General features: G+C 35.4%; 1 protein-coding gene across 1 annotated transcript in view; it reads right to left on the reverse strand.

Moving 5' to 3' along the window:
* Nucleotides 1-23,285, reverse strand: part of LOC103807919 (glutamate receptor ionotropic, kainate 2) — a gene marked incomplete at its 5' end in the record, with an annotated part of 147,340 nt that extends 124,055 nt beyond the window's left edge. The window contains 2 exons of the mRNA XM_009080674.1: nucleotides 2,070-2,293; nucleotides 23,079-23,285. Of these exons, the coding sequence (XP_009078922.1) occupies nucleotides 2,070-2,293; nucleotides 23,079-23,285 (431 nt within the window). The remainder of the gene's footprint in view (nucleotides 1-2,069; nucleotides 2,294-23,078) is intronic.
* Between the last annotated feature and the right edge of the window lie 675 nt (nucleotides 23,286-23,960).

Below are 23,960 nucleotides of genomic sequence, written 5' to 3' on the forward strand. Positions count from 1 at the left end.
TGCTATCACATACTATTAAGTCATTCTGCATTAGGAATAAAATCTATAGATCGTCTTACATAATCCTATATATTTTACCTCTAAATGTGTTATCAATATTTGATTGTACAAGCTAAGAATTATTGAAAATCTCTAGACCTGAAGGCTGATATAAATTTAAGTGTAAAAAGGTATCTTCTACAACTGTGCGAAAAAAAAATCTTTGTTCAGTATAAAACATATTTCATATTGCTTTACAATGAAGAAAATGCCTCCAATTACATAAGGAATTTATGGTGCTGTTCACAGAAACAGACAAGCAAAAAAAAATTCAGCAGTATTGGCCTACTATCTAGTGCTTCTGTATAAAAATAAGCATTCTTTCCAGTTCTGCTAGTGAGCTCAAGTGACTGAATAGCTTAATTAAAAAAAAAAAAAACTTTAAGAAAATGTATCTTTCCTACAAAATATGCCAAGACACATTTTCAAAGCATAAGTAGGAACTCAGCCATACAACTCCTACTAACATTAGTGGGAGCTGCCTGTCAAAAGCAATGTGCATCATGATGAAAACGTCCTTCAGTGATAACAGTAGGGTTAAAACTTTTGGACATACACATAAATATTTCACATGAGGCATTTCACAAGGTAACAGTTGTGATTTATGCTCAGCTCTGCTTTCAGAACTATCTGTATCGCTGGAACACCTCTGAAATGAGTGTACACCTCTGAAATGAGTGTACTCTGAAATGAGTGTACTAAAGTCTACTGTTCTTTCAAGAAACTTTCAACATAAGTCTGGCTCTGTAAAGCACACTTTTAAAGAAAGTACACAGCAAAGTTATTCATTACACAATATGTTTCAGTGTTATCTATATTACTTCAATATCTCATGTAATTCATGTACTGGTGCTAAATTACTTTTAAACTGGTTTCTAAAAATATTGCTTCTCCCTAGTAGAAGAATGATACAACTTTTCCAAAATACAACAGAGACTATCAAAGACAGATGAAGAATCCTGATACTAACTACAACACAATAGAAAGGGAAAAATATGAAGACTCTACTATGTACCACAAAATGAAATCAGTAATCTCAGGGCTGAAGTGAGATTGCATTATCAACTCAAACAAAAAAGGCTCCATCTTATTAAAGAGATAAAAGCCAATCTAGTTTATATGCCTTTGATTAAAAAAAAAAATTACAGGTGACAACTAGGAGGACTCTGCAAAAGACATTACATTTATAAACCTGGGAATCACTGATTTACTGTTCTGATTTTTTTTCCTTTTGCTATCACAGCAAAAGGCAAAGTTACAATATGCAAGACTATATTTTTGTGAGCATCTGGATTCAGCCCTAATTAGTTAACAGGGAAGATGTATATATATTGGGCATTTTTGACAAAAGATGCTTTTCTTCTTGTCTGTGTTGAAGAAAACTGATAAAAAGTGAGCCCTATATATCAAAGCAATTTATAATTTAACAATTAATATACTGTGTTCCTCAATTCCAAAAGCTCAACTAAGATTCCAAATACATTCCACTCTGAGACTTGAAATTCTGTGAGGTATCTCTGAGGTTTTACCTAGCATACAATTGGAAAAATAAATATTGCTACTCCACTCCTAAAATACTAATCTACATGAAGCAAACAGTTTTGTAACAGGTAGAGGAACAATTTGGACCTCTAGAATTAACATGGGCAGCTAAGTACTCAATTTGAGATTAAGCACTGTAGTATGAAATTAAATCAGGCTAACAAAATAAAATGTGTCAACCCTGTTTTTCTAAACATGGACTAATTGGGAAAAGGTATTTCAAGAACTTTCTAGTGTCTCTAAATCTGTAAATAAAAGAAGAAATCTGGCTAGCATACTCAAGGCCTAGTGACATAACAAACTGGAGACTTAGTATGGCAGTGGAGAATATTAATAGTGAGAACCCTCATCATTAATTATTCTTCTGTACATCATTAATTTTAAATATAAGAGTATGAAAGTAAGAAAATTTTTGTGACTTTTGACAATTATTAGTAAGAAAAAGATGGTAACAATTGCCAAAAAAATCACAAAAGTTGACATGTTACCTGGCTATGACAAAGAGCACACAACTGACACCCAAGTAAGCCAGCAGAATATACATCCAGATATCAGGGGAGAGAGGATTCAGGAAGGAGAAGACGCCCGGGTTTGTACCATTGGGCTTGCGGTACAAAATACTTATTCCAAGAGTCATAAAGGGCTTGGAAAAGTCGATGACCTTCTCTCGAACATAGGTAATTGCCAATGGTGCAACTGCAAGGTCAGCTTTCTGTTAACAGAAATACAAAAACAGAAACAGTCCATAAGTCAGAAGAAACAAGCTGAAGCAGACAATCAGATTATGCAAAATGCAAACTTTACACGGAGGAGGTTTGTTCTTTTACTAGGTGGCCAGAAATTTAAAGCTCTATTCTCCCTACAAGTAAGGAAACAGATTTATTCTACTTCCCTTTTTGCTAAACTGACATAGCAGCATTTAGGGAAAATTAAAAGCACTATTGCAAGGATAGAAGTGAAGACAAATATTGCATCTTGCAGAAAACATGAACATCCATTATCACATCTTTTAAAACTATTTAAAGTGTACATATCAATAGAAGTCTTCTCTTTGTCAGTCTTTCACTGAGCTCGTTACAAGCTAATATATTTGTGAAGCAGATGTGAATATGCTTGTGCAATTGCAGGGAAAGGGCCTTGAGACACTTCCTCATATTTTAGCATAAAAGAATTGGTACAAAGTGAAAAGCATATCCATTATCACATCTTTTAAAACTATTTAAAGTGTACATATCAATAGAAGTCTTCTCTTTGTCAGTCTTTCACTGAGCTCGTTACAAGCTAATATATTTGTGAAGCAGATGTGAATATGCTTGTGCAATTGCAGGGAAAGGGCCTTGAGACACTTCCTCATATTTTAGCATAAAAGAATTGGTACAAAGTGAAAAGCATAACAGAAAGTACAATTGCAGGGAAAGGGCCATGAGACACTTCCCCATATTTTAGCATGAAAGAATTGGTACAAAGTGAAAAGCATCTTAAAACAGAAAGTGATGTACAAGAAAGGTTGCTAAGGGAATAATTTCTAAGTATAACTGTCCTTTTATTTTGAGGAAATCACTATGAAAGTCATAGATAGCTGTTAATCAATTGGAGCATTTAAAATAAAATCAAACAATAGGATGTATTTTGTCAATTTACAGTCAGTTCTGGTTATTATGGCAATAAGTCATAGGGGATTAGTAAATGGTCTATACTATTCTTTTAATCAAAACTCAATGGAAAACATAGTGACAAGAAGTCTACAGCATCTGCTTCTTAATCTCTGCCAACAGCTCTTGAAACACTCCTGTACATGTGTGTTTGTGGATGTGCATGGGCACATATAAAAGAGGTAAGTTCAGAGCAAGAAACTACACAGTACAAGACTTGGCAAACTGTAAACTAAGAATTCCCTATAAACAATATGCAAATATAGCTATGTAATGAGAGAAATGGTATAGCTACCACAGAATACTGTTACCCAAGTAATATATCCGAGTAACACAAAGGTGAATAACACCATTTTCAGAATGCCTGTTCTAAACCAAAATGCAAGTATTTTATTCCCAATAAAATAATATAAATTCATACATTTATTTATGTTTCACTCAGTTGGTACTGTGCATATTGTAGAACACTCAAAATCCCACACAGTGTTGTAGCATTTCAATGTTCCCTTTATTTTTGTTGCCTCACCTTCCACAAAGTTCTCCTATAGTCTCTTGTTGTTATGAGAGTTTAGATAACTACATCTACTGCAGTAAGTTATAAAGTGTAACTCTCTTAGCACTATTCATTTAATTTGGTAAGGGTTTACTGGTCAAAAAAATTACATGCCCTTCATTTCCATTGGTATTCAAAACTTATAGGTATTAATCAAACCAGCAAGGCTTTATTCCACAGTGGATGACTTTTTACTGATTGCATATTATTGATGATCTTCCAGCTGATGCAGAAAGTAAACAGGAAACTAAAACTAATTTGAATTACAAAGTTAACAGGTAGAAGTTTGCAAAACCCAACTCAGGCTATCAGTTTGTGAGGCAACTAGCAAACATTAAGAGTCTGAAGTCAACTCACGAGAAAGTATCAGAAGATGCAGCTGCCCAAAGACAGAGAAAATAGATCATTTGGAAGGCAGATGTGAATTTTAGTCTTCTAATATTAATAGAGCAAATAATTCCGTTTAGGAAATCCTATAGGAAATCCAACCCTTGGTCATAAGATGAAAACAAATCCATATAGAAGTGAATATAGGTTGTAATTATCTGTAGTGGAGCTAAATTGCAGATAAAATTAGAAGAAACAATGCATGTCTCATATGACAGAACAGGACAATCAGATATCCCAACCTGAAAGGCACAGATGTAAAATTTCTGTGCATAACTTGGCATCTCAAAGTTCTCTTCAGAGCTTTACTAACCTGTTTCAATGCTCTCAAATTAGTATATCACTATAAGATGAAATATTAAGCATATAACAAAAAGAAAATCCAGAGATTTTACTAACTGAGGAAAAAAAGCTGCTAGAATGACTAACACAAAAATTTAATACTGCCATATGTAAGTACATTTGCTAATATATGTTATCTCCAAAATACTCAATTCTCTTGGAAATTGTTTCATTCCAAAAACATCACTACTTGAAAATCAGAGAAATTAGGGGCCAAGTTTCCAGAAGTGCAGTACCAGTGCCTCCTATGCTCTTCTAGAATGAAGAAGTACAAGGAAGAGAATTCTCTTTAGTTTATTTCTCAAGATGAATTAGAGGGGAATAGTGTAAAACCAGGATTTTATCTATCCACATTTAACAACATTAACAAATTAGTACAACCTAAAATGGCTTTCTGATAAGTTCTACTACAAAGCATATTTGTCTCACTTGGCCATGATCTATGATTCCATTTTTTAGAGTGGATGTATTTGTATTTCTATTCTTTAAAGGGAAAAAAGATTTATCTATTTGAAAGCACAATCCTAAATAGAACTTATTCTTGATTTTAAAGTACTTGAGATGAAAGCCTTTTTATGACAGAATCCATAGGCTGGTGAGGATAAGCTTGTTGCTACAGAGAAAAATTCTGTGCCAACTAAAGTTTACAATAGCAACTAGAAACAAGTAAGTCTGACAAATACTTTCCAACATAAGGCACATTCCTGAGCAAAATGGAAGAGTTGTGGAGCTATACTATGTGCTGAAGGACTGCACTGCAGACAAAAATGTGTAATTGTGCATCCTTTCCTGTCCCATTCCACGCTGCCCTTATACAAGCTTTGTGAACTCAGGAGCCCCTGATAATTGCCCTTATGCATGCTTTGTGAACTCAGGAGCCCCTGATAAGCCTTGACCAAACTGGTTGAGGGGTGAAGTGTCCCATGGCCATATCAGTTGGGCAGTGAAGCATTCCTTGACAGTACCAGGAGCTGTTGCATGACACACGTGGGAACAATCCTGACCATAACAGCTACCTGACCAAGGTGGTGAAAAATGACAAAGTTGTCCTTGTTTGCCTTACCAGATTGGTTACCTGAATCATAGCTCAAGTGAGGCAGTACCACTGTAGCAGTACTTACCAACTTTGTTCGTGGCCCGGACAGAAATTTACTGATGACTATAAGCAATTATCTCATAATCCCTAGAAATAGTTCTCGCAAGAGAGTCCCTTTGAGCTTTCCTGGACTGAAGCAGGCTGCATGAGTGGGATGCCTCTGGTATTCACAAACCCTTAAAGCTGCAATATTTGAAAGACTGTCACTGACAACAAGGCCCTAGGCTGATACCCCACACACGTTCATACTCCTTGAGGTGCAACCCATGCCTGTTGAGAAACGCTCAGGGATTTGACATGTTTTGCTGAACCAAAGGGGAATTTTTGTTAGGTACCTTTACACACACAGATATAGATGTATACATCTCTGCCTGTGAGCAAGTGTATGAATTGATTATGAATGCTGTTATCACAAATCTATAATTATGCCACTGTTACAATTGTAGAAAATCATGTTGAATCACTTTATAGATATGAAATTAGTCATTGATTAGTGCAGCTAAACACTTTTGCAGTTTTATCTTTTGTGTCGATATCCCTTGCGTCCTTACCCTTTTTCATCCCCAATCTCTGTGTAAATCATTCTAAATTGATTTCAATCTGATTTCCCTGTGTATGTATTGTCTATGTAGTAAGTAATAGAATGAACCTTACCATTGAACTCTGTTAAAGTCACACTTTCAGAAAGTTCATATTAAAACCTGCATTTTGTCAATACAGTTGAAGGTGATTCTTTAAGAGGCCTAACCCCTCATTCACAACATAATGCCAACAGTAGAGGGCAGAGACTGGAGAAAAACATTTCTCTCACTAAATTCTAAAAGTATGTGAAGTGTGAGGAAATCACAATCCTGCATTCACTCAACCATTCACAGATATGCCATGATAAACTGTACAGTGGCACTCACATTCTGCATCCATTTTGACATTTTTTCAGAGAGGTTTTATAGCAAAGAAGAGAATGTCTAAGACAAAACAGAATTTGTAATACTCTACAGGACACTTTACAAAGTCAACTAAGCCACTGACAGTTGTGTACACCTGCTTTCTCAAAGTGCATCACATATTTTGAGCATTACTTTTAAGAGTACATTCTCAGGACTACTTGATCTTCCATCTTTTTATCTTCAAGGGTAATGATTTTACACTGTCCTAGCATAACCATTCTCAGTACAGTCAACTTTTTTACATTACTGCAGAACTTTGTAAGCACAAATTGTTGAATCTTCCCTTCTTTTTGTGCCACTTGAGGACTGTACATACTCTCTTCACAGCCATATAAAGCTTTCCTGTCTTGCTGCCATTTGCAGTTGCAGGATGTTCATCCACCAACAAACAACTCAAGGTATTCATGATTTATTTCTGCCACAGAAGCACCTAAGGCATGCTAAAATTGTCCTCCCTTGCTTCATTTACATCTTACTTCCAAGCACTTTGTTGACTGACTCTCTTACATCAAGTAATATTTAAAGAAAAAAAGGGAGGACATTTTTTCGTTTGTACAGGGATGAAATTTGGCACATAACTTCTAAGAAGACAAATTTTAAAATTATACTGAATGTAATCTATGCATGCAGCTACAAATAACTTCAGCAAGAAATCTGCATGTAAATGTAGAGTGGCACACGGCCATAGCATGTATAGCAAGTAGGTATTTGCAGATATTGATGTTTTGTCTGTGAAAATTAACTCTATAAAATATAAGTGAGAGAAACAATCACATTAAGTTGGGGGCAAATGGAATTTTGAAAGCATTTCATAGCTTCTACTAATAATATTGGGAAAGGAAAACCACTGATTGAAATTTCTTTTGAAGATAGTTTTCTGAAAAGCTTTTGTCTCACCTATTTTATTCAAAGGAATGAAGAATTTAAATACAATCTAGGCAAAAAAAACCATAAAATGGCTAATGGTTATTTTTAATTAGACTGTATAGCTACAGAATACTCAGCCATAATAAATGAGTTTTTTAGCCTATGTAAATGGAGCCTTCTGGTAAGAATTTTTGCTGCTAATATTATGCATTGACTTAGGAACCATGAATATTTATATGAAAAATGCAAGGGGAGTCATACACTATTGATCCCTAGTTGTTTATACAGTCAGTACAATCATATTGTAATTGTTTAATATACACAAAAAGTACACACACACACCAAAAACACAGTTTAGTAATTTTAATTCTATACAGGCAGCAACTTACTGCTTGTAATTATTCTTAAAAATAAAAGAATCTACTTTTTTAAAAGAAAAAATCATAAGGCTTCTGTTTAATCCACTCTATCTCTTCAGCCTAAGACCCTAAATCTATAGGTAAACTTCTTCAGCCACCTCGAATTTTTGGGATTGTTAACCTGAGACCTGAATTTCAGTTACATTCCCTTTGGAGAAAATGCATCCCCAAGATAAAAAGAGGAGTGCTAAAGCCCAGCTTCAATTCTTTAAACACATCTAACAGGCTCTTAATGCACAGAGAGGTTATGCATTATTCCTGTTCACAGAAGTGCACTTCCCTGCCACTGCACTGAAAAACTAGGATCTGTAGTTTGCCTATAAGCTTGCACTCTACCCTAACTGCCATGTTCATGCTGCTACATGTTAAGAAAACTTCCCAGTCTGACCATTCACGAGACTCTCTGGCAGTCACACTCCCAACACAAGACACTTTAACTGCTGGACCGAAGCCCCTTTGCAGTGGGCAACTCTAATGAGTTGATGAGAGTTCTGCTTGACTCCCTACACAGCTTATACTCACACTGTCAGGCCAGGTTTCCTTCCTGGTTCCCCAACCTCTGTTTCCCATAGCAGACTCTCAGATGTCTAGTTCCATAAAGCCATTTTTTCACAGCACAGTAACAGAAGAACAGCTCAAGCTGATTCATCCAATGAGGACCCCCAAGCAAGGAACCCCATGGCTTTTATACCCCCAAAGTCCAAGCATACACAAGTCTTGCTCTTCCTCCTGAGTCCTCTGCTCCAGCCCTGTCTCTAGGTGTCTGGTCACCTGCCTGCACCACCCATCTTTGTGTGCTTTGTTATGCAAAGGGTTGGCAGTTCATGGCCTCTTCTCTCAGGCTCCCACCCACAGCTCAATCTGCATCTCATACTGCAGCTTGCAAAGGGAGTCTTCTGCACCAGATGTATTCCTCAACAGGCATTACAGAAAATTTTACTCCCTGTGAGAAGTTTTTGGTCTTGACACAAAATCTTCATTTTCTTTGAAACCACTAGGACTTCTGGGGGGGCTTTAGTGTTATTTTTATTTTTACTAGCCAGTTACCTTACTTTGATGAAAACTGTTTTTCCACTACATCTCATAGGATCATAATACAATTCAGGTGGGCAGAGACATCAGGAGGTCTCTAGTGCAGTCTCTGTTCAAAGCATCTACATGATCAGACTACGTTGCTCTGGGCTTTACTCAGTGTTGAAGACTTATAAGGATGGTGACTACATAACCTTTCTGAATAAGCTGATCCACTGCTTGTCTATCCACATAGTGAAAGGTTTTCTACAGACAAGCAGTGGAGCAGGCTGCTTACAGAGGTTAACTAATTTCCACCCCCAGAGGTTTTCAATTTATGCTTGTTGCCTTTTGTCTTCCTGCCAGGCACCTCTGTGAAAAGCCCAGATGCAAATTCTTGATAATCTCCTCACAGGTCCCGGAAAACTGCTACTAGAAATTATTATTTTGCCAAATGTGAATAACATGCCACAAAATCCAAAATAAATCCAGATTTGACAGCTGAATTCAGATGGTATGCCTTGTTACTTGTGGGATCCTGGCTCGTATAATCTAAAATTAATTGCTAACAATATCACATATAGATGAAACATTGCAAGTTGTTACTTTATGAACATAATAGAGTACTTTAACATAAGAAAGTGATATATGATGACAATTTCAATTGATACTGGGTCACGTAAAACATTTGTTTCTAACTGCTGAGCTACTTCTCAGTATTTACTGTTCAGCAACAAAAAGTTACTGAAAGACATGTGGTTTAGTCAGATTCATTTTACAAACACTCAGAAATATTAGACAGCTGCTTCACTTCTATAGACGTACTTATGTCAGCATGACTAATTCTTTTCTTCACAAAGTCCTGAACAGCTCTGGTAACTAAGAATTCTTTCACCTACAAAATCTCCAGTCTTTAGACAAAGATCCTGGTCTGGTAACCAATAACATCATTTCCCTAGAGATCCAGATCTTAAAACACAAAAACCAACCAATAGGAACAAACACCCACACACACAAAACCCCAGCAAAACAACAACAACAACAACAAAAACAACACAGAAAACCAAACCAAACCAAACCAGAACCCAAAAAAAATCACCAAAAAAGCTCGAGGCTTCACAGAGAAAATTTCCTGATCTCCACTACAGAAACAACTTTCTATATGAATTCAACTAGACAAAAAATGGTTGGAATCCTTCTTAGAGTGGCTTTTTAATAGGATAAAACATATCTTTAAATCAACGAAGCAGTGCCTAGAACTGACTTTTGGCATGGTTCTCTGAAAGTTTAATAAAGGAAAAATGTTAGTACTGAACTATAAAATTAGTTAATTGACAATATTTCCTCTTATTCAGGGTTATTCTAGTGAATTCTCATTTGGCTAAACCAGCATGGGTTAGGTTTAACAGCTGAATAGCCCAAACATGAGTATAGTCACAAAGTTTCTCTGTTGATTTACAGATCACCATTTCACTAAAGTATTTTACACCAACTTTGATCAAAACAACAGTCACACAAATCGTATGTAAGATCCCATAGACCATACTTAGCAGGAAAATGGGTGTTATAAGTTTCAACAATAAAAAAATCTCAGAATTAGTTTTTATCACTTCACTCCAGGAATTTTGCACAAAGGGCTCTTCTAATGGTTAGAAGGGCAAGATTCACATACCAACAGAAAGAGCAAACTGTCAATTAAACTGTTTACAAAACAGCGTAGATGTTGTGGCTCAGAGCTCAGAAAACTCCCCTATTGAGAGAAAAATATTACAAGAGTACTTATGTTAAAATGTTGCAATTCTTCTTTGTTGTTGTATGCTGTTTTGTTCTGTTCTAATGATGTATTTTTGTACTAGAGAGGGTTGCTAAACATGAAAGATATTAGGCATCATGCTTCAGCACAGCTTCCTGAAACCAAGTACAGAGGTAACACTGTTTCCTTGTTTGTAGCTAGCATTTTTGTCATTATAATTTCCAGATTTACTGCAAGTCTCTGGATGTCTTGGGTTTTTTCCAGTTGCTCCCCAGCTGTGTCACCTAGACTTGCACTTACTGCACTCAGGATAAAAAAAATATCCTACACTTTTTCAATTTGACATAAATTCGGTTCTCAAATAGATGGGGTTTTATCAAATTGTTTCAGTGAATTCACTTCATCATGCAATGAAGTTTGACTTGTGTCAAATTGACTTACTCCCACTCTTCTGGATCACTTTGTCATGTGCAATTTTTTACAAGGGAGTTGAAATGATTAATACCATTTTTTGCATATCATTTGTATGGAAGTAGATTGCTGCAGCATACACCAGCTCTTATTGATTAACAATTCTTAATTGACAACTTTTTGTAATCTATCATTTCATCAGCTTAATTAATTAAAGGAATAAAACTATTAATATAGACAGTATTGACCTCCTGTGCACTCATCCCCTCAGCTGCATTTTGATGCAGGGATCATAAGATTAAACTTTATTTTTAAAAGAATCCACACACTGCAGTTCTCAGTTAATCATTAGATTCCAATATCTTAGACTTGAAGTAAAGTTGATCATTATTATAAACAATATAATTTTTAGACAACTCCATCAAATACAAAATTAAAAAGAGAAGCAGTGTTATATTGTTTATATTCTCAAAACCCTATATCACAGAATCACAGAATAATCAGACCTAGGGACCCTTGAGGATCAGCTAGTCCAACTCTTGTCCCTGCACAGGACATCCCTGAGAATGACTCCATGTGCCTGAGAGCATTGTCCAAACACCTCTTGAATTATGTCAAGCTTGGTGTTATGACAACTTCCCTGGGGAGCTGTTCCAATGCCCAACCACCCTCCGAGTGAAGAATCATTTTCTAATATCCACCCTAAACATCCTCCACTGATGCAATTTCTGACCATTCCCTTGGGTCCTGTCACTGGTTGCCAGAGAGAACAGGTCAATGCCTGCCCTTCCACCTCCTTTTGTGAGGAAGTTGTATCCAGTGATGAGGTCTCCCCTCAGTCTCCTCTTCTCCAGGTTGAACCGACCAAGGGACCTCAGCCACTCCTCATGTGGCTTCCCCTCAAGACCCTTCACCATATTCATTGCCTCCTTTGGACACTCTCCAATAACTTAATATCTTTCTTATATTGTGGTGCCCAAAACTGCACACAATACTTGGAGTGAGGGCAGACCAGCGCAGAGTAGAGTGGGACAATCACCTTCCTCAATGGTTGGCAATGCCTTCCCTGATGCACCCCAGGACAGAGTTGTCCCTCCTGGCTGCCAGGGCATACTGTTGACTCACATTCAATTTGCCATAGACAAGGACCCCATGGTTAACATGTCTCATAATTGTAAAAACTGGCTAATATAGTACAGCTTATATTATTCAAAAATATTGTCACAAGTCTAGGGAAGGAAAATGTTAGCAGTATTTTTATGCACTAGGTCCTAATTTAGTTCTGTTCTGCCTAGGGTACATGTAAGCTAGCTCATTTGAAAAACTTGCTACATTTATTTAAATTCAATAATGCTTGTCCAAGCTGCAGGCATTATTTAAATACTGAATATACTGGGATTAACTTATTAACAACCAGCTTTAATGAAAATAAAATGCAAATCCTGAGGATGAAATCTGCAGTAGTTGAGTTAAAATGTTTCTGATATTTGTAAAATGAAATCTATGAAACATTTTTAAATGTCATTACTGCTATAATTTATTTCTTGGTTTATGTGAAGTTTTGATTCATTTTAGAAACACGGATGATCTGAGGGATGCAATTACATAATGAATAAGAACACACAACATAACAAGAAAAAACATTGATCAGCATGACAGGCGGATGTAGACAAATTCCAGCCCAATTAGAAAGTGGATAGCTGGTTGTGGTACATTATCTATGTTAACCTTATGAAGTTCATGAAGTACAACAAGGTCAAGTGTAAGGTCCTGCACCTGGCTCAGGGAAATCCAAAGCATGAGTAAAGACTGGGCAGAGAATGGATCAAGACTAGCCCTGGTGAGGACTCAGGGGTATTGGTGGGTTAGGGTCAAAAGCTCAATGTGGCCCAGCAATGTGCTCTTGCAGCCCAGAAGGCCAACCACATCCTGGGCTGCATCAAATGAAGTGTGACTTGCAGGTTGAGTGAGGTGATTCTCCCCCTCTACTTTGTTCTTGTGAGACCCTAGCAGGAGTAATGCATCCACCTCTGGGGCCCCCTACACAAAAGAGACTTGGACCTCTTGGAAAGAGTCCAGAGGAGAGCCACTAAGTTGATCATAGGGCTAGAGCACCCCTCCTGTAAAGACAGGTTGAGAAAGTTGGGGCTGTTCAGCCTGGAGAAGAGAAGGCTTTGGGGACATCTTACAACAGCCTTCCAGTAGCTAAAGGGTTGGAAAGGGACTTTTTACAAGGGTATGTAGTGATAGGACAAAGAGGAAGGCCTTAAGCTGAAGGAGGGAAGTTTTAGGTTAGATATTAGGAAGAAATTCATTACAGTAAGGGTGGTGAGGAATTGGAACAGGTTGCCTAGAGAAGTTGTGGATGCCTTATCCCTGGAGGTGTTAAAGGCGAGGTTGGATGGGGCTCTGAGTAACCTGGTCTAGTGGAAGGTTCCCTGCCATTGGCAAAACAGGGACATGATGGAATGAATACAACAAAGGGCTATGGAGATGATTAAGTGGTTAGAGTGCCTCCCATATGAGGAGAGACTTGAGAGAGCTGTGAGTGGTTAGCTTGGAGAAGAGAAGGCTCAGAGAGATCCGATGAATGAATACTAATAACTGAAGGGGAAGGGGAAGTAATGAAGATGGAGCCACAACCTTCTCAGTGGCATATAGTGGGGGAAAAAAAAAAAACTAAAACAGGTATCTACACTGTTTCTACTGGCACCTTATGAGTATCATGTCCCACACATTCACATAAAAATATACATTCATTCTTTACAAGCACCCTATATGCAGTCGTTGGCATGCATATGTCCATGTGTATATATGTATTTGCTTCAGAAAGTGAAGTTACTGATCTTTGGAAGTTACCACATCTTACTGCTAATCAGACCCTCAGAGGTCAGGAAATAGCAAGATCAAAATGCCTGAGCACATCAATTTCAAGGTTTTATGACAAAGTGACTTGATTTTCTTCCCAACAAACAATCAGTTTCATTTTATGTATTTTGGACTTAAGTAAGCCTGAACTAGCTGTTTCTTTTTAACTCTATTTGAATTTTGCATCATTTTCTTAAACAACTGAATTAGCTTTCTGATGCTCTAATAATAACAGATCAGACTTTATACCTTTGAGTTTCCCTAACAGTATGGCTAACATCGTGTTTTGGACAGTATTGCCAGGGACACATCTCCTGTAAGCACATCCTGAAATTGTTTCACTAACATGCTGTTTCAATGAAAGTTTATATACTCCAGGTTTCCACTGTCTTGCTTCCCTGCCTTCCTTCAATGTTCACTTTGAGATAAGCTGAAGTTTTTTGGAGGTGATTAAAATACAAATTGCAGCACTGAGCTTTAAATGAAAGTTTAAATACTCCAGATTTCCACTGTCTTGCTTCCCTACCTTCCTACAATGTTCACTTTAAGATAAGTTGAAGTTTTTTGCAGGTGACTAAAATACAAATTGCAGCACTGAGCTTTGCAACTTTCTTTTGTTTTTGCCTTTGCAGTGATCAAGTACTGTACACTGAAGAATAGCTATTGTGGAAACATATTGAATGAACAGATTCATGATAAGCTCTAAAAATAACTTGCCAAAGATTTTACATGAAAAAAACTGCAAATCACCTCCTTGGAGGAAAAGTGCATATTTGAAAAGAGAAGCTTTTTCATCAATTTTCTCCAGGTAACTTAATTCCTACTAAATGGGACCAACCCCAACGATTGAATTTTTCTAAACAAGAGACAGCTTTAAAATGTCGACACATGATTTTACCTAATAAAAGGGGTAACTCCCAATGGAAATTAACTCTGCTGTTAGAGAATTCTAATTTTCACATGTATTTGATTTCAACAGACATATACATAGAAACAACAATCCCCATGTTATTTTCTGCTGTTCCTCACTATCATTCTAGCAACCAAACTGAAAGATCAGATAAATGTAGGAGGATATGAAAAGTGTAATACTTTTATGAATACAGCCTTAGCCCTGGATCCAATCAGTTCCTAATTATTGCTGTAAGCATAGATGATGCTTGAGCTGAAGAGTTATCGTTTAGAGTCTCATTTGAAAAACTTCATGCCACTGCCTTGATGGGCTATGATTCACTTGACTGGCAGTGCAGTGAGAATTAATTCCAATTATTCACTGTACAGTTTTTCTCTGTAACTCAGACCTAATAATTTTTAGAACCAAGTGCATTAACTAGGCATGTCCATAACACTCTAAGAGTAAAAAAATATTACTTAGGCATACTGATGATCAACAAAGGTGAAAGCAATATCCACTTACTCAGTGTAAAGAAATTGCAAATAAACTGCCTCCTGAGTACAGATCTCCAGAAGAAAACTCACATCTCAGGGCACTTAGAAGACCCTACTGTCAAAGTGTCTTGACACTTCTGGTGTCAACTGAGAACAAAATTAAATTTTTTTTTCCAGTTTCTTTGGGAAACATAAGACATGATCAGCTTAAAATACCATGAATCAACATTTATGACTCTCAAGAAAAAGTGTATATTTTAGTATTCTCTATGCCTTACTCTAATATTAGAAATATTGCTGGGCTTTCCTTTACTGAATGCAAACTCTCTGGACTTTCCTTGCTCTTTGGCAAACAAACTGCTCAACTGCTGTTTTACTGCAAACTATATCTACAGTCTGTCCTGGACTTGAAATCAGCAACACATCGCTTGCCTGCAATTTGATAGGAATTCATATATGCACATAGATGTTCCTCACTGAATTGATACCTACATTTTGCACACTTAGCTTAAACTTCTGGCTTAGAATTTATTCAGCATATTAGATGACTGAGTTTTTTTTCATTTCCCTGGATTTTTCAATGCTTTATGCATCTCTATCTGAAGACTATTTTCTGCATAATATTTGCTGAGTTAGGATTTGTTGGCACATTTTTCTACTGAGTATCATACACAGTCTTTATGAGAGAATGACAAAGTAGCCATGAAAATTGTCATCTTGTGAGTATAGAGATCAATGTTTGGCTGTTGGTTTGAAATAGTAGTACAACTGTAGTTGCTAATGAAATTCTGTGGTCATATAGAAGATCAGCTCTTTGTTCTTTCACCTTAAAGCAAGCAAACAAACAAAAAAATGAACTGAAGATGAATGGTATGGTATATTTGAGTGAACCACATTGATAACTCAAACATGGAAGACATTTGCAGAGAGGTCCTGTGAGTCTCTGAATATATATACTTTGCTTTAAGTGAAAAACAGAGTGTCAAGCAGCAAACCCTGGCTAGTTCTGTGTCAGGGACCCATTGCTGCTTATTCAGCTTGGACAAATTACATTGGAAATAAAAGGTCAGAGCACTTGAAGCTGTGGATTAATGAATTAGCAGTTAGACTATAAAGTACAAAAAGCACAAGTGATATTTTCTAGCATATTATAAATTATTATCATAAATTATCCTATAGAACCCAGGACAGATTCACACAGAAGTGAAATGCTATTCTAATGAGGAAAAAAACCCATGCAAACAGTAACAACTAAAAGACAATATGAACATTTGAAACAGTAAACATACAGATGCAAGGTATGTTACAGGCACTTAACAATTAGAGAATCATAGATGCTATTTTGTGACACAGAATAACAGGAAGGAGTTGGAATACTATTTTTAAATGTTAAACAATGCAAATTGATAGCTTTGTTTAAAAAAAAACAGTCGTGCTGGAAAACTGCCAATATAACTTATCAAATGCAACTAATAACGATTACTGGAAATTCTGAGAAGTGAACTTCAGTATAGCACAGTAGTACTTAATCTGCAAGGTAAATACATGAATACCAAAAAATAAAAATGCACTCAGAACAGATGGCTTTCAAATGGCTAAAGAGATAAATCATAAACAAAACATAAAAAGAGATGAAAATGCAAACAGATAAGGAAACTGAAATACAACAGCAGTGTTCTCTTTTATATACAGAGAGTGCAGAGAAAAAAGCAAATTATGTCCTTTTTATTTTTTTAAAGCGTGTAGACAAAAATAAAACAGAATGCTGAGATAGTAGAAAAACAACATTAAAAAAAAGGTCAGTGGCAATCAGTAGTCATTTAGCTTACCATCTATCTATATTCACCAGAGTTGCAGGTTCAAACAACAACTATAGCTGAACTGCAGACTTGCTAAAACACTATGTTGTTTATGGAATATTACCCCTCAAATATCATCTTCACAAAGTGCAAGAGTTCATAGAAAAAGTTTAGCATGATTGCAGTTTTCATCATATGACAGCTTAGATTCAGTTGCAGATGCTTGCTTAGACCTAAGGTTTGAAAAAAATTTAACCAAGTCTCACATATTTTGTCAAAAATGTTGTCTAAATTTTGTACTTACAAGGAGCTTAGACACCTCTGTAAGTACTATACATAATGTATTCGATGATAATTTAAGTTCCACTTTTGTAATGCAAAACTGCTCAATGTTCCCCATGCAAACTCATACAAGGAAAGAGTAATTATTATAAAGAGCATGAAAGCTTTAGAGATGAACAAGACATTTTGTAATGAAATTTATGAGCAAAGAACACTTGGGAACTCCAAAATCAAGATAGATTTATGTATTCTGAAGGAGAAAACCATTTGAAGATAGGAAAAATGTTAGAGCTTCTGCTGAGCTGAGTATTTGTCTTACTCTTGTTGATACACTTACAAACTAAAACCCACTGAGTGGTTTGCCAGTGCTCAGGATTTAGTATATATTACTATATCTTGAGTACTGAGCTTTCTTCAGTGTGTTAAGGATGTAACATTAAAATATTCCCCTGTAATATAATATATTTGGTGATATTTTACCTAAAATGTCATCATTTCCAAAAGATGTTTTCCTTTAGCCTTACTTCTAGACCTTTAAATCCTTCCTCTGAAGGAGTCCTGAACACATTCCATGTTCATTTCAAAAACGCAAATGTGAAGTGTTAAGAACCAACATTAGCAGATCACAAAGAAAGATCTGCTCAAACTCAGATAATGGAAAAGTATTGTCATCTGGGCCTAGTGATGAAATCAAGGTTCTCAGAACAACTGACCAGAATCCAGTACAAAATGACTCTGCCTACACAGGTTTAGAACAATGAAGATTAGCATACACCATCCATCATCTGCACAGGAGAGGCACAAATGGGTGTCCCATGGGATAAGTGCACACCATACAAACACTGCTAACTGATTATCCTACCTCTTAAGACACAGGGTTTATAAACACTGCCTTCCTCAATATCATGGTGCCCAAACATCAGACTGGATCACTGCATGCACTTTGCTTAAGAAAAAATCCTTTTTAATTCTGCACTTTGTCTTTATCTCTCTCATCAGTCAGTAATGAGCTCCCAAGGCACAAGCATGGGATTGTGTCCCATCAGAAACAGAGGTGTGGTAGTGGGTTGGAGTCCCACCAGAACTTCTGGTGTATTAGGTATATTGGACTGAATTGGACAGTAAGATAACTAAGATGAACATTAAGGTAAGTCTGAGTTCAGGTTTAGATGACGAAAGATAGGCCAGGGGGGAAAAAAAAGGTAAAACACAAAAACATGAGTTAGAATCACTTCTTCATTGTGATATATTTCTATCTGTTTTTTTATTTTCTGATATATCATTATGTGATCACATAATCTACACTGTGAAGGATTTATATGTTAAAGAAGGAGAAATAACCATATCTAGATTTAAATTGATAACTTTGTAGCTCTTAATGAGACTGGAATAAATATTTTAAGAGACTTGTATAGGAGAATGTTTTAAACTTCTGGCCTAAACAGTTTGAAATCTTTTTCACATATCCCAAGTAAGAGAGTCTCAAATCTTTTTCACATATCCCAAGTAAGATCTTGGAATACAAACTAGTTTACTATGTTTCTACCAACATCAGTTTAAGTTATCAGCAGTGCACTCAAATGTTGTCATACGACAAATGTATTCTCTGGAGAATTTTCTTTGTTTCTGAATCTCCACTCATCTCATATTGACAACCTCTTGTTTTTAATGTTTGCTCAGTTGATGTCTGTGTTTAAATTATGATATCTATAGCATTTTGAAAGGATCACAGCCTACACTCATAAATACTGGCCTCAAAGAAAGAGAAATAAACCTCTATAGCCAAGCCCTGAATTTTCCAAATTCAGGTAAGAAAAGCTAAAACACATTTCTGAAGTTATTACTGATATTCTGCCTCTGTTTTACTAACTAGGTTGCCCTGGAAAACATTCTTATAATTTGAACCTGGTGATGACAACCAGCACAGCAGCCTGTAGCAAAAATCTAGGGAGTCTTGCAGAAAATACATAGTCATTATGAGAAATACAGAAAGAGAAGGTGATGCAGCATTCTATATATTTTTTCATAGCAGTAAATTCAAAAGATACTGAAGTGAAAAAATCCTATATCTAAAGTTACCTCAAATTAAGTAGTGCTTTCCAATTGTTCAACTGCATAAAATTCATCCAAGCTGAAAATCCTACTCTTCTCAGATACAAAGAAAAGTTCCAATTACATCCACATATAGAATAAAAGAGCAATCATGATCTAAAAATTGGACCTTTTCTGTAATTATTTATGAATCATAAAAGATCTGCAAGCCTTAAAGCCTATTTGTAATGCATAAGCTTTGTGCTTTAGAAAATCATTCAAAGAGCCAAAAAAAAAAAAAAAGGTTATTTTTAATGGGGTATATATAATAACAAATTACTTCCCAGTGGATTTTTCATTTATAGCTCTGTCAAAGTATAAAATAGCAATTTTTTCCTGTTTTAGAACCCAACTAGAAGAATGTTTTAAACTAATTTTGATTCTGTAAAGTAGAATGGCTAACAGATAAAAAAAGCAAAATTGTATATTTTCTTTCTACCTGTATCTGCTACCTTTATCAGAGCATAATTTACATGCTCAAACTTTATATCTCATGCAATATAATACAGTGCCATGACAACTTAGCACTACAAAGCAACCTGAAATCTCCACAATTTATGATTCTGTTCAAAGCCAAGTCAATAAATCTCTTCTTGAATAAATTTCTTGAACTAAAGACAGCAATTAAGTTTAAAGAACACTTTTTTATAAAGAATGCATCCAAAAAGGATGGAGATGCCTGGAATATAGCTCCCCCTCCCCCAAACATCTAACACTCATATCTTGGATCAACCTGAGAAGAGGGTAAAATACTGAATGAAAAACTGTGACAAAGAAATCAGACAGCTTAAATGGAGAAATCCAATTTATTCATAGAGAAATTTCATCTATATTTGCTGTCCTAGTGAATATTACTCTTACATTTTCAGCTCTAGACACCACTGTCTTTTCCAACAAGAACTCATTATTAGACAGTTGTCCAGGGAAAGGAATCAATGAACTAATTTTTCATTTTCAGTATTTATCATTTATTCAAAAGGAAACTGCTAATTGTTTGGAGAATAATATCAAAGTGTGTATGTGAGCTCTGAGTAAAATAGTCAAAGAAAGAAACATGAATAAACTATGGGAAAGGAGAATGAAAACAAACAAAACCTGATGGAAAGGCTTCAGTATCTGGTCACAGTATAAAATTTCAAGCCTGAGACTGACATGATATGCCAAGCTCAGCTCAGATAGCATTATTTTTTTCTACTTAGACTTTCAAGTCCAAGCAATTATGTAAAGTGACAAAGAATGGATTTAAACGGTTTATTTAAATTCTAGATGTTATTTGATACTTTTAATCTTTATAGGAATTGTTCATCTTCCTTTCTATATGCATGATATACCAAAATTATCCATTTCATCTATTCTTGGATTGAAAATATTACCCTTGCAAAGATATATACTACAGCATATCAACCTTTCTTTCTGTCCTTAACTAACAGTTGAAATATGACAAACATAGAAAAATAATATAATTTCTAAAAATATTTTTCAATAGATGTACATACTACAGCAACTTTAAGAGTTGTGTTTATTCTATAGTCTATTTTAATTGGAAACTCAAGCTTGAAAATGTAGATGGAACCATATTAGCTTCAAAAAATTTAGTCATCGAGTTTATCAAAACACTTTATAGCAAAGAAAATATTTTTGACACTTTAAAAATATACTCTAAGGGGAAGAAAGACTGAAAAGCTAAGCTAGAGAGCCATGTGAAGTACTAACCATATGGAAACATCAAGTGTGATAGCTGTCTATCTGCAGTTCTTTAAATTCTTGTTCATCAGTTCTCCAGTCTGAAGAGTTAATTGCTAATAAAATGTACCAACAACATGCATGTTGTTGGCACAAATGCATAAATAAATTGCATGTGTTCAAATAGATTGCAAAATCTATTTTGATTTTACAGTCAAAACCTGAGACAAACTTAAAGGAAAATTTTAATAATGGAGAAAATGAGAGAGGTTAGTAAAAGTGAGACTACGTCTTCCGTGATGTACTAACACAGCCTCTAAACATTTTTGCTTCCTATTTAAACATCACTTCAAAAGGCAAAAAAAAATTAATCTACATTTAGATATATGTTTTCTATAGGAAATAAAAGAACATATGTTTCATTTGTGTTGTCAAGAGAAAAGGATGGGAAAAGCTACTGTTCCACACGCTTTACTGCTGAAACCTGTTCAAAAGTTTTTTTTTTTTCAAAATTATATTAGTGAAAACTTTACTGCTGAAACCTGTTCAAAAGTATTTTTTTTTCAAAATTATATTAGTGAAAAGCTTAGGAGGTCATACTAGTGCTTTCTTAAGACTCCTTTAGGACTGAACAATAAAAGCATATAAAAATGAATTTTCTTTGCTTCTAAATAAATACTTCCACAATATCACCCTCAATCATGGAAAATTAGTTCCAGATGATGCTATTACCTAGCAACCATCAAATCTAATAGTTAAAAAGTCTTATGCATTTATGCATGTGAAAAATGCACATGTATAGAGAAGAACAGAGAGTCTAGCTAAATATCTGTTTGCTGTCTACTTAGGTGCACTAGGTATAATACATACACACATTTAAAGCTGATATAACTATAATACTCCCACATATTCTTCTTTCAAGTGTGAAGTCAGGAATAATCAACATCTGTTGCAACACCAATACCAGGGTATCATTTACTAGAAAAGCACAAAGATAACAACCCTCCCAGTAAATAGGAATATTTTGATTAGCACATATCCTGCCCATCTGCTGAAATCTTAAAGCAAATTGAAACGAGATTAGTGAATACTTTCTTCAAGCTATTCATGCAGTTTCTGTCATCATTTGGAGGTTTCACTTGAATTAACTATAAAATACTATCCTCTTCTTCACATTTTAAATAACGTGATGTGTAGAATATGTTTTCTCTAGGTCTTTGACCACATGTCTATAGAGAAAATGCTATCAAACAATTCACCCAAATAAATGCTAAGAACGACAATGACATAATTTTTAAATTGACCAAAATGTTTTTAAGTGATTGATTCCTACTGGTATGACCAATTGAGAAAGCATGCATGGAAGGACATGAAATAATTCTTCCCTTTCTCATCTACAGGTAATTATAATGGTATCAGTTTTGATGTTACTTTGCTTCTTCAGTATATGTTGATATTTTTGTCTTACACCTTGCACTTTATTGTTAAAATTTCAGAAAGATGAATATCAAGTAACGAGTGTGTTTACACTACATACACAAATTTCTTCTAGCCAAAATCTCAGAACCACTATCAGAAGAGGAGGTCTGACTCCTATTGATTAGTAAGAACATATGTTTTGCTACAAAAAACTCCCATATATTTGTTTTCAGGAATAAATTCTGAGTACTATTTATTCTGTATTTTAACTTAGACAAGTACCACGGAAGAGCTAAACCAGTTTGGCCAAAATAAACACTACTCATAGGGAAAACAGAGAGGCTTCATTTAACAAACAAATTCTGTACTATAGAAATCATGGACATGAATCTATTTGCACTACTTTTTTAAACATTTGCATTTGCAAACCAGTTGTATTCAAATGGCATTATCACAGAAGTTTTGCAATTTGTATAGACAGAATTGAAATCTAAATGGATCATAGATAGCTTCTAAAAGGTAACTTACATGATCAATTAGCTCACGAACCATTCCATTCCACTGGCCGCTAGCATCTTCTTGGGCTCCATATTTTCCATCCTCCACCAATCTAATCTCATAGGAAAATCCAAGGATAGTAGACAGCTCCCTGAGGAGGTCAATGCAATAACCTTCAAATCGATCATTTCCATACAAGGGTTTGTCAGACTTCTTGAACATAACATATGGCTCTTCCTGTAAGAATTAAAAGACAGAATGGATAATGAGTGCCCTCACACCTTTCTTTGCCTCTTAGTCTCATATAGCACACAGTGATGTGCATGCATATGCATTCAGACATGATGCCAGTCCCTGTACAAATAACTAAGATGAAAATTACAATCCTTTTAGCTTTAGTAATATCTGTCCAGAGTCTTTATGTATCTTCAAACTGGATTCTGTCAGAAGATTCTCATTTTTATTTGAAAAAAATTACACTTTAATCACTGTAGACATACCTTTAAGGAATTCATATAAACACTAATTTAAATATGCTCCTTAATAAATTACATTATACATTAATATCAAATGCATTGTTTGGATGAGCAATGTCACCAGGAACAATGTGTTTTGGCAACAGAAAAAAATAAAAATAAATAACTTCAACCCCAAATGTTAATCAAATACTTTAAGTATTACTTTTCACACTTTTATTTACACAAGTATTTTAATTATTTTTTCAGTTCTTTGTTAGGCAAACTATAAAAAACACTGGGGGAGGAAAAATTCAGTGAAAGCATTTACTGCTCTGTTGCCTCGAGTTATAGTTCGTCATTTACAAAACTGCAGCGAAACCCCAAAAAAGTAAACCCAAAAAAGCAAATTCCCTGACAGAGATTCCATGAAAAAAAGAATTTATCTCCTCTAAAC

Source organism: Acanthisitta chloris, unplaced genomic scaffold (assembly GCF_000695815.1).
Source record: "Acanthisitta chloris isolate BGI_N310 unplaced genomic scaffold, ASM69581v1 scaffold8660, whole genome shotgun sequence".
Lineage (NCBI taxonomy): Eukaryota > Metazoa > Chordata > Aves > Passeriformes > Acanthisittidae > Acanthisitta > Acanthisitta chloris.